This window comes from Humulus lupulus, chromosome 1 (assembly GCF_963169125.1).
Source record: "Humulus lupulus chromosome 1, drHumLupu1.1, whole genome shotgun sequence".
Classification (NCBI taxonomy): Eukaryota; Viridiplantae; Streptophyta; class Magnoliopsida; order Rosales; family Cannabaceae; genus Humulus; species Humulus lupulus.
In genome coordinates, this window is record NC_084793.1 from 81,189,361 (window position 1) to 81,204,323 (window position 14,963).

The 14,963-nt window shown below is 34.2% G+C and overlaps 1 protein-coding gene and 1 non-coding gene across 6 annotated transcripts; both read right to left on the reverse strand.

The window, feature by feature from the left end:
- Positions 1–1,913: 1,913 nt before the first annotated feature.
- Positions 1,914–3,767, reverse strand: LOC133795078 (universal stress protein PHOS34-like). Of its 5 annotated transcripts, none has more exons than XM_062232534.1 (4): positions 3,420–3,767; positions 3,221–3,306; positions 2,488–2,609; positions 1,914–2,223 (listed from the first exon to the last, which is right to left on the reverse strand). In XM_062232534.1, exons 1-4 carry the CDS (start codon positions 3,598–3,600, stop codon positions 2,136–2,138), a joined length of 477 nt encoding a protein of 158 aa, XP_062088518.1. In that variant the 5' UTR covers positions 3,601–3,767; the 3' UTR covers positions 1,914–2,135. The 5 variants fall into 5 exon arrangements, 4 of the variants coding, with proteins under 4 accessions (XP_062088518.1, XP_062088514.1, XP_062088532.1 ...); XM_062232530.1 differs by having other exon boundaries at positions 3,221–3,315; XR_009875342.1 differs by having other exon boundaries at positions 2,047–2,223; positions 2,396–2,609; positions 3,221–3,315.
- A 10,885-nt stretch (positions 3,768–14,652) lies between these two features.
- LOC133813691 (small nucleolar RNA R71) lies at positions 14,653–14,759 on the reverse strand. The gene has a single exon (XR_009884696.1). It is a non-coding gene; the product is annotated as a small nucleolar RNA R71 (small nucleolar RNA).
- Between the last annotated feature and the right edge of the window lie 204 nt (positions 14,760–14,963).

Below are 14,963 nucleotides of genomic sequence, written 5' to 3' on the forward strand. Positions count from 1 at the left end.
AAAAGTTAAATTTAGATAAGTCATCCAAACTGAACAATTGCTTCTATTCCCAAAAAATACAATAATTGGTTCTTTACACAATCAAATAATTAATGTTAAAAAAATTAAACAATACAACCCTTCAGAAGTACACATCCTTTCAAGAGTACACAACCATAAAAAATTTCCCTGATTTTGTTTTCATATATATATTTGGTGATTAGCAAGAAGTACTCAATTCATCAAAATCAAGAAGTATGGCAAAGTTGTTGATAATTACTACTGCTGATGATGAAGAGACTAGAAGAAACAATCGTGAAGAAGTGGTTAAGAAAATTATAAGAGATACAATGGTGGTTGTGAATGCATCGATTCATAAAATACATATGAAACTTGATGAAGATGTTAGAGACGAATGGAATATGGAGGACAGAATGAATGCATACACGTAAGTATATATATATGTAAATATAATATTCCCTTTTGATTTTCAAAGTTTAAACATATATTAATAATAGATTGCGTTAATTATATTTTAACATATTACCCATTTCCATGTTATACAGAGCTGTTTACAACGTTTTCTGTACGAAAGACATACATGGTTTTTGGCATTATGTAATTCGTGAGTTTTATGATAAATATGAGAGCATTTTGACACAAAGGATTTCAAACTATGTAAGCTCCGTGACTTAATTCATAGGTTTTTTTTTTAACTAGAATAAAAATGAAATCATATAGATTCTTGATTAAAAACATGATATTATTAAGTTTGTGTGTTGGTGTAGGTGATTCCTTCATTGGAAGATATGTACGGCGAAGAGTTCATGATTGAAATTGTGATACAATGGACAGAGCTAGAACAATACAAAAGATATCTTCAGATAATATTTGCTCGTGTGGAGAAAGTTGCAGCGCATTTACATCTAGAAAATCATTCATTGATTGATATTTGTAAAACCCAATTCTCTGACAGGGTATATATATATATATGTTCCAATTATCTTAAAAGAAAAAGAAAAAGAAAAATTATTTGATTATTTGATTTTTTAATTTTTAAGTGTTGATGTTTTTTTTTCTTTTACTTTTCAGGTCTGGGATAGGTTCCACACTGAAATCGACTTTTCGATAACTAAGATGGTAAAACAATCATCGCCACCATTTCTTGTTTTTATTTAATTGTTTATATATTTTTAACAAGATAATAATTAATTATATGTGTTATATATAACACAGAAGGTGGCAGGGGTGTTTAGCAATGAAAATCCATTGAAGAATGACCTGATTCAATTCTTCACTGACATGGAGAAAGTACGTCCCAATGAACGATTTCAGACGACTTATGATATTGTCAAACAGCAGTAGAATTTCGATCGTGCCCAAAATTATTAAAGATTTCGTTGGATTTTATATATGATTATGATAATTTTATAATGATGATGATTTTATAATGTTATAGCACGTGCCTTGTACGTGCACATAACAAGGCACCAAATGGAGGCATCATGTTCTATATTTTGCTTCACCGAAATATAACGTGCATTGCACGTATTTTATACCTAGTATATATATATATATGTATAAAATACTCAGTTGTTTTAAAAAAAATCAGGAAAAATACAAAAAGTCTTGACTTCCCCTTTTAAACACCCATTTTCCAGCCAAACCCGAAGAAAAAAATTACATTAAAGGATGGAACTTTAGACAAAGAATAATCTAAGAAATGAAAATCGAATTTTATATGGTGTAACTTTTAATTAAGAAACAACAGGCACTCACTTGACTGAATCAAATCCAAGCCTAAAAAATCGGCTTCAACCCTTTTGGTCTTTTCATCGAATTTTCCCTAGCCTAAGTATCCCGTATAAGGGTGAGTTAGTTGGATTTCTCGACAAATTTTCAAGAAATCTATTGTTAAGTTCAACCTTTCAAAATTTTCTCTAAACAAAGATGGATTATTTTATATACAAGAAGCATCTTCGGTCTTTCGAAATACAAGCCCATTTTCTGGAACTGACAAGCAATAAGCAAAGCTTCCTAAGAAAAACACACAAGAAAACTTAAAGGAACGTTTTAAATTGTGATATACAAATTTATTGTCGTTTCACTTCATAACTCAGTTGGAGATTAAAGTGGTCATTTGCATAGTGAAGCTCTTAATGCTTGATTTTAGGCTTCTTCACAATCATCACAGAGCAGTGAGCATGGTGAGCGCAATAGTCACTGACGCTGCCCAAAACAGCCCTGCAGTAATCAAAATCTCATGGTCAATATGAGAAAACCATATCAATTTCCAATTTCCAAACTAAACTAAAAGCAGCAGCAGACAGTAGTCTTTTAACAGCCAAAAACTACAATGAAAACGCTTTTCACAATTGAAAAAACAAAAGAAAATTCTTGTTAATGTGGTTCTCACTGGTCAACATGATAACATAGACTATATTAGTCCTAGAGCCAAAAAAAAGTGAATGAACACACTCGATTAACCATATAGTATTGGTAAATTACCTCTTTATTGCTCCATAGCCATGGCTGCCCACAACCAAAACAGACGCATGATGTTTCTCTACAGTCTCACAAAGGACATTCCGGGCATCTCCTTCCATAACCTCCACCAAAACGTCATTCACCTACAAAGAACGTAGAATAACACACAAATACCCTGAATTAACTATAAGTTCATGAATACAAAAACCCCCATAATCCAATGCAATGCCGTAAGGATGCACTTTCAGCATAAACCAACTCAAATCTAATCAAGTACAGAATCCTTACCTTCAGTTCAGTAGAATTTTCCTCTGAAGCTCTTTCTAATCTATTTATAAAATTCTCTAATTTTCCATTTGAGTCCAAACAAAAGATAACACCATTTAATTTTATTTATTTCCCTCCTAAAATCCAGGTTACAAACAGGGCGTTAAAGGATTCCAGAGGACTGTGTAAATAATTCTGCAATCTTCGATCGAATAATAATGTGAAGTAATTTTAGGCAGCATGACACAAAGTAGGTTTACCGAAACATCAATTATAGCCATGATTACTTCATAATCTGTATCAGATAAACACTAATAGGAGCAATCAAAACTGACCTAATCATCATGACATAAAATAAATTTATCAAATTCCTATTATAAATGCAATTAATTCAAAATCAATCACAGAACCTGCTAAGTCGATCTTAATCTAGCCTAATAATCATTGCGAACTACTATTAATCAGCTTTTGATCACAAAATCCATACCCCTTTACTGGCACAAACTTCCTTAGCTTTCTCAATGACTCGCGCAGCGATCCTCCTCAAATCACTATCCACAAACGGCAAGACCTCTGCCACGCCTAATATTCGCCATGATCAGTCAATAAATCAATATCAAAATCACACAAACAAAACATATAGACAATTCAGAAATGAGTTATAAACAAGAATAAAGCGACGTTACCAGGGCCAGCGAGACCGACAGCGGAGGTTGGAGTAGGCTTAGCGTGGACAAGAATGAGCTTAAACGGAAAGTTGGGAGCAAAGGCGGCAAAGAAGCGGTCTAAAGTCCACTGCAGAGCATAAGAGCTGTGTTCACTCTCGTCAATTCCAACCACCATGACTGGTTTCTCAGCGGTAGCCATTGCTGGACCTTTTTCTTCTGCTTAGACCTTTTTTTTTCCTTTTGTGTGATTTCTCCAGTTGTCAACTACATCAGGAAAGAGAGTCGTAAATATATATATATATATAGAGAGAGAGAGAGAGTGTGTGTCGAGAAGCCACTAGACGCTACCCATCGTCTGATTCTCATTCTTCTAGGAAAAACAAAGAGAAAGAAATAAATTTATATTATAAAGCTCAAGGGTGGACTGAAACGGTGTCGTTTCATAAAGATAGGCTAAAAGATCTTCGATAAGCGTAAGCAGTAAGCACGGTGGAACCATTCTGATTTACACGCAAGTTCAAGAAATACTTTTTGGTTAATAATATTATATAATTTAGGCAAATTGTGGGGTGCACTTTTTTTTTTTGGCTTGGTTAGTAATTTTGGCCAATTTTTTTTTTTGGGTTTATACATTTTTTGAATTTGTGTTTTTTTTCATTATCTATTTGGACCCTATATTTTGACAAATTATTGTTTAGACCCTATGTTTTATAAAATGGTTAAAATAGAACCCTAAACCTGATTTTAGTTAATGTTTTCTCAATTAAAATTTCAAATAATTTACCAAACTAACAATTCAGAACAAAAATAAAATCATTCTGCTTAAAAACTGTGTTGTTATATTCAATTTTTTTTCATCAAAATTGAGTTTAAGATTCTATTTTAACAATTTTACAAAACATAAGGTCTAAAAAATAATTTGTCAAAACACAGAGTCCAAACAGGTAATGAGACAAAACACAAGGTTCAAAAATGTATAAACCTTTTTTTTATGAGTTTGTACATTGTAGTTATTTAGAGCATCCTGAAAATGTTTAGAAAATTTCGAATGATTTAGAGTGGAAAATAAGGTTAAAAAAGATATTACATTCCACGTGTATAAAAAAAATAGTCACGCATGCAACAACTTGTTTTGAACATAGTTTTCAATACTGTAAATTATTCAGAGTTTTCTAAAAATTTACAGGAAGTTCTAAATAACTACAATGTACATAGTCACAAAAAAGAAATTCGCTGAAAATACTTCTCGAGCCTAAAATATCAGGGGATGCACCAGTGTACCCCTTTTTAGGGGTGCACTAGACAATTCCCCTATAATTTAAATGAAAGAATAAGATTAATACAAAAAAAAAATTATATCTAGCAACATTTTTTTCTAACTAAATTACAAAAATATATTTGCTTATTTAAATTACACTTTTATAATTTCATACATGTCATGTATATAAATATTATAAAGTCATCTCTAATCACAACTTCATTTTAAATCAACTTTATATTCATTTTATCATATTTTTCACTACTTTAAATTTTACTTTAAAAAAGAATATTCTACTTTTGTTCTTTTTAATCATCAATAAATAATTTTATTAATAAATAAATAAATATTGATCATCAATATTCTACTTTTATTTTTTTTAATTATCAATAAATGTTAGTAACAATTGTTGTTTTTCTATTATTGTTGTTGGTTTTATTTAATTGTTGTTGATTTAATTTAGTAATTTAAATTTTGTAATTTTATATTTGATAATGTTATTGGTTTTTTATTTTTATTATTAATTTTTGTGTTGTGTATTTTTTTTTATTTTAATTATTAGTATAACATAAAATTAAATTTTATAAATGAAATTTAATTAAAATAACAAAAATAAATAATCAAAATTTATAATATTATGTATGAGGATATATTTGTATTTAAAGAAAATTATCAAGGCTAATTTAGACATTTAATTTTGACTTTAAATGAATATCATTATTGAAGGCAGATAGTGTTTTCCTTCATTATAAAAATGAAGTTGAAGCTTCGTTGGAGATGAATTTTTGGTTAAAAATGAAGGAAAAGTGGTTTTGAAGATAAAGATAGTCTCATTGGAGATGCCCTAACATTTTATCTTTTGCACATATCTCTCTCTTTCCACTGTGTTTTCCACACTTTCTTTCTTTATTTCCATTTTCTAAAGTTTCTTACATTCTCTCTTCTCCTTAATTTCAAAAATCTTTTTCAGCTACACTGCTAGTCGGTTGGGCTCAAGGCGCTCTCCAGCACTCTCCTTCATAATCTGATTTCATGTGCTCTCAACAGCAAGAGTCTTCCCTACCACCTAAGTGTAGGTAGATCTTTCATGCACTAGGGCAACTCTAATGCCCTTAGCTATTCTGGGGTTCAATCCCTGGATAAACTTTTCCTTCCGAGCTACATCCGTGGGTACCATATCAAAAGCAAACTTGGCCAACCCATCGAATCTGCTAACATACTTTGTTACTGTTGCATTTCCCTGAACCAGGTTCAGAAACTCAATTGTCTTAGTAGTCTTGGCTGCATCACAGTAATATATTTCATTAAACAGCTGCCTAAATTATTTCCAGTCCATCACAATTTTGTCTCGTGTCTGGGACACTACTTCCTTCCATGCCTAGGCATCATCCCACAATACATATCATCGAGAAATTTATTAATTAAATTTAAGAAGAACCCTATCATGACCCACCCCCCCCATGCTTTCAAGGATGGAATTGATCATGTAACGCCCTGTATAGCCAAGACCGTTACACTGTGTGTTTACAAATGTGCGAGACTTGTTAATCAAGCCATTTAGTTGGAAACGTGTTACAGTAACTAAAACTGAACTAGGGTTAACAGATTTTGGTCTCAAAAGCTTCATTTCTTATAATCAAACATTTTCTTTACATGGGATCCCAGAAGTTGTAAAGTTAAAAGAAAATTTACAAAATTTCAGGATTAAAATACAGCTACTAGCCACTCTAAGGCAAAATAGACAATTAGGCTTTTTTTCGTCCTGTACCACTCCTCGGCTGTGGTGGCCGATCAGCTGACTATATACATTCATCCCCAAAGCTCTCCATCTTAGAACTTGTCCAATTTGCCCTTGCCTTTACCTGCACCACGTAGCACCCGTGAGCCAAGGCCCAGTAAGAAAACACAATACCAGAGCATAATCATCAAGCAAACAACCAGATAACTCATGCAATATAAACATATACTCAACATTCCAAATATTCACGTTAATCAAGTATTCAACATACCAAGTACATCATTTTATATCAATAATCAATTCACATATGATAAACAGGGTCAACGCCCTTAGGCCGCACCCTCTATTTATCCCACTGACTCCGGCCTGCTTAAACCGAGCTCAGTGAATATTAAGCTGTCTTCAGCTACCAGTGGCTGAGCTGCTCCCTGTGCGCAATTATTATTTACGGCACTCTTAGGCCAATTATCACATGTCCAATGGCATAATACCATCTATGACATCATACAGATATAGGGAGCTCTTAGTCCCCACATAATCACATAACCGGGTGCAGTATTCTTACCTTTAGATTCCGATAGCTTTGTTCAATTCAACCCTCAAGCACGATCCTGCATGAGCCCTAGCGTACACCTAGTCATGATTACAAGTTAGAACCAACTCCAAACTTCAATTCCAAAACCTAGCCTCGGGACCAATCTCGAGCCCTCGAGAAGCCCTAATTTCACCAAACGAGGTGGTGGAATCAAACCCCGAGCCCCCGGCCAAAAACCCTAAGAAATAACCCAAAAATCTCCTTCTGGTAACAGTGTAGTGCTACAACGCCATAAGGAGAGTGCTATAGCGCTACAAGCAGAGCCAACAAGCTCTGGAACCTCAGGGCCTAGCGTTGTAGCGCCCAATGAATAGCGCTACAGCGCTAGTCAAAACACAACCCAACACAGATTTTCCTCCTTCGAATTTCCCCGAGCCAAACCTTTCCAAAACTCAACCAAACCTAAAAAAAACATCAAAACAAGCCTACCAACATCTCCAACTCACCCCAAATGACCTAACCATATCAAATTCACTCACATGCACCCCAAAATACATAATTCACCATGGCTAAACTTAGAGCTCAAAAACTCAACCAGAACAACATAAGTCACAAATTTTAAGCTAGAATTTCTTACCTTTGATGGATGAATTCCGCCTAGGTTATCCTCCACACTTCCTTAGCCTTCACCTCCTCAAAATCTTAGGCTTAATTCCCTAGAATTCCCACAGAAACTTAGTTTAGAAACCATCTTAGCCAAAACCAAGAACACAAGAGAGGAACCTAGAAACTTACCTCAAATGGATGAACTACCCTTGCTAACTCCTTAAGCCAAACTAAGGACCTTAGCTTCAAGCTCCTGCCCAAACTCTCTCTGAGTCACAGCTCCAAAAGATCCCAAGGATTGAAGAAGAAATCCCAAACCGCATAAAGAAGTAATGCCCTGTTTTTTTTTTTTTTCCTTTTCTCCTTCTTTTCTTTTCCCTTCAGACTTCTACCACTTTCTACACATTCCACTAAGGCATAAAGAATTATAATACTTATCCCTGCTTATAACTCAAATGACCAATTTGCCCTCCAATTTAAAACTAAGCTTTTAAACCTCCTAAGGGCATTTTAGTCATTACACACAATTCCCGCTAATTCCTCAAATGTCTCTAATATTTACCGCTTACTTCCCGACACCTAACCAATCACCAATTATATTCCTCAATATCAAAATAGACTCCAATATATTTCCTAAATTCCCAGAAATACCCCCAGGCTCGCCCTGAGCCGGGTGTAAATCTCCGCCGTGACTTTTTTGCTAAACCGCTCACTAGGATCGCCTTGAGTCACAAGTTACAAATATATCCACATAATAATGTGGTCTCAACAATTTATCACAGTTATTTACATTTATGCCCTCAATGGGCCAAAATTACAAATATGCCCTTCTAACCTAATCAGGCCCTATGTGCATACTAATACACATAGTCATGCATCACAGATATCAAAATAGTCATATAACATTCTTTTAATAGTTTAAATCACATATAATCCAGTTATGCCCTCCTGGCACACTAATCAAGGCCCTTAAGCCTTATTAGTAAATTTGGGTCGTTACAGATCATGCCCATCCATTGCTCAGCTCTGAATGGATCTAGGCCTCTCTCATAGACTAGAAGGTAATATTCCTGGAATCTTCCACAAAGAAATTCCCACCTATTCTCAACCCTAGGCTGAGCCAATACTGATGCCTCTCCTGGCATAGCAAAGGAAGAGGTGTTCCCTAACAGAACCTGCTGCTGTTTCAAACACTTAATCTCTTCCTCTTGCCTCTGCAATCTTAATTGCATATCTGTAAACACCTCCTGCCAATTCTAAGGAGTAGGTGAAGAACTCAGGCCCTGGATGTAATTCCCAGCCTCGGTATAGCCACTACCAGGCCTCATTAATTGTCTTGGATACATACCTTCTGATTGAATCTGTAGTCAATAACTTGACCTATTAAACATGATGAGCATATTCAAAAGCCTTCCCCTCGGGAACAATATTATCACACCACATTGACAACCCATTGCAATGCTAAAAACACCCATAACATTCAACTCCAGCATCAATTCATAACCCCTGCTCTTCCAATATACATACCATGCTTTCAACTCCAGCATGCAAATAACATATTTATATATTCACTAAGCAGGTAATCATATAATCAAGAGCTAAGCCCTAACAGAATCTCATGCTCCCTAATAAGATGTGCAGGTAAAGCATTTACATTATATTTAAGCAGTTAAGCACATAACTACATAAATAGTTACCATACCCAGAGTGAAGCTTGTCTTTAGTGACGAGTGTACATGCCCAACTTGTCTATAGAAACCTTAACCTTGACTCACTCTGATACCAAGTTGTAATGCCCTACTACCCAGGGACTGTTACACTGTGCATTTTGAACAGTGCTAAACTCGCTAAATGAGTCATTCGGGCATAATCGTGCAACTAAATGTGATTAACAATGTAGGGTTAAAATTTTTGGTCAAAGATACAACGTTTCACTAAAACATTTACTATATACATTGGGATCCCAAAATATATTTTAAAGGTTAATTACAATAAAAGATTTACAACCAGCCGACCTAAGAGGCAAAATAGGGTTTAACCTTAGTTCCTCTTTAAACCCTCAGCTGTTGTGGTCGAGCAGCCGCATATGTACACATCGTCACCTAAGCTCTCCAACACAAGGATTGTAATGTGAATTATATTATTATATGATCATATGCATTAAATGATTGATTTATCATGGCATTAAATGATCATATGCGTGTTAATGTGAATTATATTATTATATGATGATAAATGCATGCATATGAGTGTATTTATAATGATAAGGGCATTTTGGTAATTTGGCCTGGTGAGGGCATATTTGTAAATTGGGTGCATATATTTAATTTGTGAATGAGATCTTATTATTATGGAGATATATTCGAGTTATTCGGCATGAGACGATCCTAGATTATGAGTTAGCGGTTTTGTCATAACGGGGTCAAGTTTTGGGTAATAGAAATGTTTATTTGATGATAAATTGGGAGTATTTGAGATCAGGATGGAATTCTGGAAGTTTTGATTATAATGTCCCCGGGGGTGTTTTCGGGACCCCGAGCCTTAGGTTTTATTTGAGGTTACTTAAGCTTGAAGTAGCTTGTCAGATAAGAACGTACGTTAGAAAATCTCTTTCTCCCTTCCTGATAGCCTATTTTACCATTCGAAGCTTTCTTAAAGGAATTTCGAGTTCTAGGAGTCGGAATCAAGCGAGGGTCGAGGCATAGCGATCCTAGGAAAGATTAGAAGCTTCTTAACCGAAGGATTTGGCGGAAAACAACCCAATCAAATGTAATCTAAGTTTGAAGTTTTGAGTTTCTAAAGTTTTTAAGCTTAGAATTGGACTTTGTGAATTGTTGAGTTTTTAGTTGGTTTGAACCTTGGGTTTTGAGGGTTATGGAGCTTTGGGAAGCTTGGGAACTTTGTTTTGATGATTGGGATATGTTTGGGTATGATTTTTGAGGCTTTGTAGTGTTAAACTCGAGTTTGGGAATGGCCTAGGGTTGGGGGTCGCGACCCTGTTCTTGGGGTGCCGCGGCCCTTGCATGAAGAAGCAGGTGGAGGAAGTGAACCTGCTGGGCGCCGCGACCCTTGATGAAGGGCACCGTGGCCCTTGCTTCAGGAAATTCTGGGGGCCGTGGCCCAAGGTGCCAGGGCCGCAGCCCTTGCCCTGTTTTCGCCCCGTTTGCTCGTTTTGACCCCGAGAACTTAGCTATAGGCCTCGAGAGTGTTCCTACTACTTAGATTAGTGTGGGTTATGTCCCGGAGGCTAGATTTTGGTTTGGTAACCTATGTTGATCATTTTATTGATGGTGTCCCATATTTGGTTATGATTAGGTGACCGCTAAGGGCTTAAAGATTGGTCGTTCTCAAGGGTCGTTCTTATATTGGTTCTAGCTCGAATCTGAGGTAAGAAAACTGCACCCTGTGTATATGATAACTCTACAAAATAGAGTTATTTTACCACTTTTTATGTGTTAATTGTTGCTTAGTTCTTGAGTTCTTAATTGATTTATTAAGTTTTTAAGTAATCTTGCATTTATTAGTCTTATTGTAATTATTAGATTTTTATATATTTTTATAGATATTTTATTGTGTTATATTGTAATTGAATTAGTTAAAATTAGTATTGTTAGTTTGAATGCTAAAAATATGATTTTATTGAAATTAAATGTTATGTAAATTAAATTTTAATTAATATTTTCATGAGAATTATATGGTATATTTTATTAATGAAAATATTTAATTTTAATTTAGTTTATAATTTATTTTGTAGGAAAATTATTTCATTTGTGGCTCTTGAAAAGCAAGGAAATAAAATAAAAAAAAAGGTGGTAGTTTGAAAGAAAATAACAAAAAAATTTGGCATTTTTCAAATGGGCCAATGCCTCAGCCCAGGCCCATTTTCGGTCTCTCCTTGCTGCCTCCAGCCGTGGCCATCAACGTCCTTTCCCAAGCCAGCTGCTGCTCCAAAGTACCAATGCCACCAGCTGTCCCAAGCTCAACTACTCAGCCGAAGCTCACGCCCTGCCCATCACGCCTCCAGCAGCTTGCCACCAACGGGCCTGTTCCACAAAGCAGCTTCTGGGCCCGTCTGCCCAGCCAGGCCCAAGGCCCGGTTGCTTCCTTCAGCCAAGCTTCCAGCAGCCCCTGCCTTCCCACGTTGACCCCAAGCCTCTCCTCTTCAGCAAATTTGCCAACCTCGTCACTTCACCAGCTGCCTTCCCACAACAAACAAAATTATACATATGCAAAAGACACATACATGCCGAATCACTCCAGCAATTCCGGCCCAGCATTCCTCCTCAGCAGCAAGGCCCACGCCTGCCTCTCCACCAGGCCCAAGCGTCCAGCAGCTTCTCCAGCATTCGGGCCCAACTTCACCCACAACCCAGCACTCCTTCAGCACCAAACAGCCACCAAAAAGACCAAAAAGTCACATTTTTCTTCCCAATATTTTTTCCTTTCACTCAAATATCAATTCACTCTTCCCTATTTTTCTTACCTAAATAAACATTCCTAATTTATTTTTTTACCCTAGCTTTTCACTAATCTTTTACCCAACAAAACATTTCATATTTCCAATACTCTTACACTTACTCTATTTATCCTACCACTTCCCAACACTATTAAATTAATCAATTTATTTATTTTAATTTGATTAATTTAATCTCCATATTTTGCCTATAAATAGAGTCTTGTAAGACCATTTGGGGGGCTCTTCTTCATCTTTTCAACCTCTTCCACAATTCATATTTTTCTCTCTTCTTTTCACTATTTTCTCTACCATTTTCATCTTTTGAAGAGCATGTCAAGTATGTTATTTTGTAATTTTTATTTCAATCTAGTTATGAGCTTCTAATCTTTTTCAAAGGTTATTAAGATGATGATGAAGCAAAATGTAACTAGATAGTATTTTTTTTTGTTGTATGTTGATTTCCCATTTGTACAACATTATTTATGGATTTTTCTATCAAAGATATGCATTTTTCATTTATTATTGATTGTTAAAGCATACTACACTTAGTTCTTCATTATGCAAAAATATGATATTCTTTGATTAAATGTTTTTCATTAAATTGTTCACATCTAATTCTTAGAGCATAAGTATCATATTTTGCCTAAACATAATCTCTTTGATTTTTTGTAGTTTCATTAGGTTGTAACACAACTAATGCTTAGAAATTATATCTTATATAAGTGAAGAAAAATCATACATTTTTTTAAAGTAACTTGTGCTTGAATAGAGAATATATTTTGAAAAAATATAGTGTGATTTATTTAAACTATATCTAAACTTGGGAATCAATATACTCATAAATACTATTGAACTTGCATTTTGTGGATTCTAATATCTTAATAATCTTATTTTACATATCTCATTTGAAAACAATTTTTCTATTTAATCTTAAATCTTTTTATTACTTGTCTTTTATTTTTCTAAAACAAAATCTCATCAAATATTTGGAACTAGGTTAGGATCTTCTTGCTTTGTTTGAAATAGTTTCTTTTGATGTTAGTCAACTCCCATGGGTTCGACCTCGTACTTACATGAACATTATATTCCGAAACGATTCGTGCACTTGCGAGTTTAAATATTAAGACACCCTCTTTTGGGATCAACAAGTTTTTGACGCCGTTGCCGGGGAGTTGCAAGAAAGAAACGATATTTCTACAAGGTAAGTAACATTCTTCTACTAGTTATTTTATTTTTATTTGCACTATCATCTCAAAAAAAAAAAAAGTAAAGTAAAAAAAATATATATATCTATAAAAACAAAATCGAAAAAAAAGAGTAAAAATCAAAAAAGAAAAAAATAAAGTTATACACATATTTATTTATGTTGTTATATATTATATTATATATATTTCTTGGTAGTTGATGGCATTTAGTGCCTCCTACGTTCTTATTAGTTGAGTGCATTTGTGCCTCCTAATCCTTTTTCTTTTTTACTTTTTATGTTTTTTTAGTTGAGTGCATTTGTGCCTCCTAATCCTTGATAGTTGAGTGCAATTTTTGCCTCCTACATACTTGAACAATCTATCTCCTCTAGTGATGACATTAGTGCCTCCTAGCTTTTATTTATTTTTTGTTTATTATCTTAGTTGATGGCATTAGTGCCTCCTAAGTTTTATTATTATTATCATTATTATTATTAGTGTTGGTTGATGGCATTAGTGCCTCCTAATTTTTATTTTTTGTTGATCATTTAGTTGATGGCATTAGTGCCTCCTAATTTTTATATAACTATTTACTATTGCTATTGTCAATTTTTTTTTTCTTAATTATCGCATTTAGTTAGTTGTAATTTTATTGTTTGAGAAAATACTTGAAAAAAAAAAATTAAAAAAACAAAGCTTGTTCTTTCAACATAAGCAATTTTTGCGTAAAGGAAATTTGGCAAAGTTCCCATCCACGCTTATTAATTAACCTCGGGGAGTTGTTATTAAGTTGTGAGTAAGTGGAATCAAATAGGCCTGAGAACAAGTTAAACAAAAAAAAAAATCATAAAAATCATAACAAAAATATATATAAATATTATAATTTCTTCTTGTTATAAGTATGCTCTGTGGTTGCGGTTCTAACTGATCTTCCACATCAGAAATTTGTTTTCTTGTGATTGTTTGTGTTACTTGGTGAAATTTGTGACATTGTATGCATCATTGGCATCGTAATTCAAAAAATCGTTTGGTGAAAAAATTAGTGTCTGTACGTGAAATTGAAAGTATTTTTGAAAGTTTAAGCATAATGGAACAAAAACCTAATGTTGTGCAAGAAAAAACTCTTCTTGAATACTTTTCACCCATTTCATCTAATGCTCCATCATGCATTGTTTTGCCCACTACTAATGCCACTCATTTTGAACTTAAACCATCAATCATTCAATTGTTACCATCATTGTATGGTTTAGAAAGAGAGGATCCATACATGCATGTAAAAGACTTTTTGGAAATTTGCTCAACCTTTCGTTTTCAAAAATTTTCAGATGAGTCGGTCAAACTTAGGTTGTTTCCTTTTTCTTTAAAAGATAGAGCCAAAGCTTGGTTAAACTCACTTCCAACTGGAACCAAAACTACTTGGGATCAACTTTTTAATAAATTTCTTGGTAAATTTTTCCCCATGTCCAAAATTGATAGTTTAAGAAGAGAAATCTCCGAATTTTATCAAAAAGATAACGAAGAATTTTATGAATGTTGGGAAAGATTTAAAGATTTATTATTAAAATGTCCCCACCATGGTTTTGAAAAATAGAGACTTGTAAAATATTTTTATGATGGTTTAACCCCTTCAAATCGACAAATGATTCAATCTATGCATACCGGAAAATTTTTAAAATTGCAAGGGCAAGAGGCTTGGGACGCTCTTGAAGAATTGTCTGTTAATTCACAACAATGGAATTATTCTGAGCCTAGGTCTAGAGCCAACCCTTCACCGAAAAGAGAAGG

What these genes read in the sequence shown, in the direction of transcription:
- LOC133795078 (XM_062232530.1), bottom strand. Translation starts at nt 3,600, where the DNA reads ATGGCTACCGCTGAGAAACCAGTCATGGTGGTTGGAATTGACGAGAGT. An exon ending in TGTCGGTCTCGCTGGCCCTG is followed by an intron (nt 3,316 to 3,419) that starts GTAACGTCGCTT and finishes GGCGAATATTAG; the next exon opens with GCGTGGCAGAGGTCTTGCCG. An exon ending in AAGTTTGTGCCAGTAAAGGG is followed by an intron (nt 2,610 to 3,220) that starts GTATGGATTTTG and finishes CGTTCTTTGTAG; the next exon opens with GTGAATGACGTTTTGGTGGA.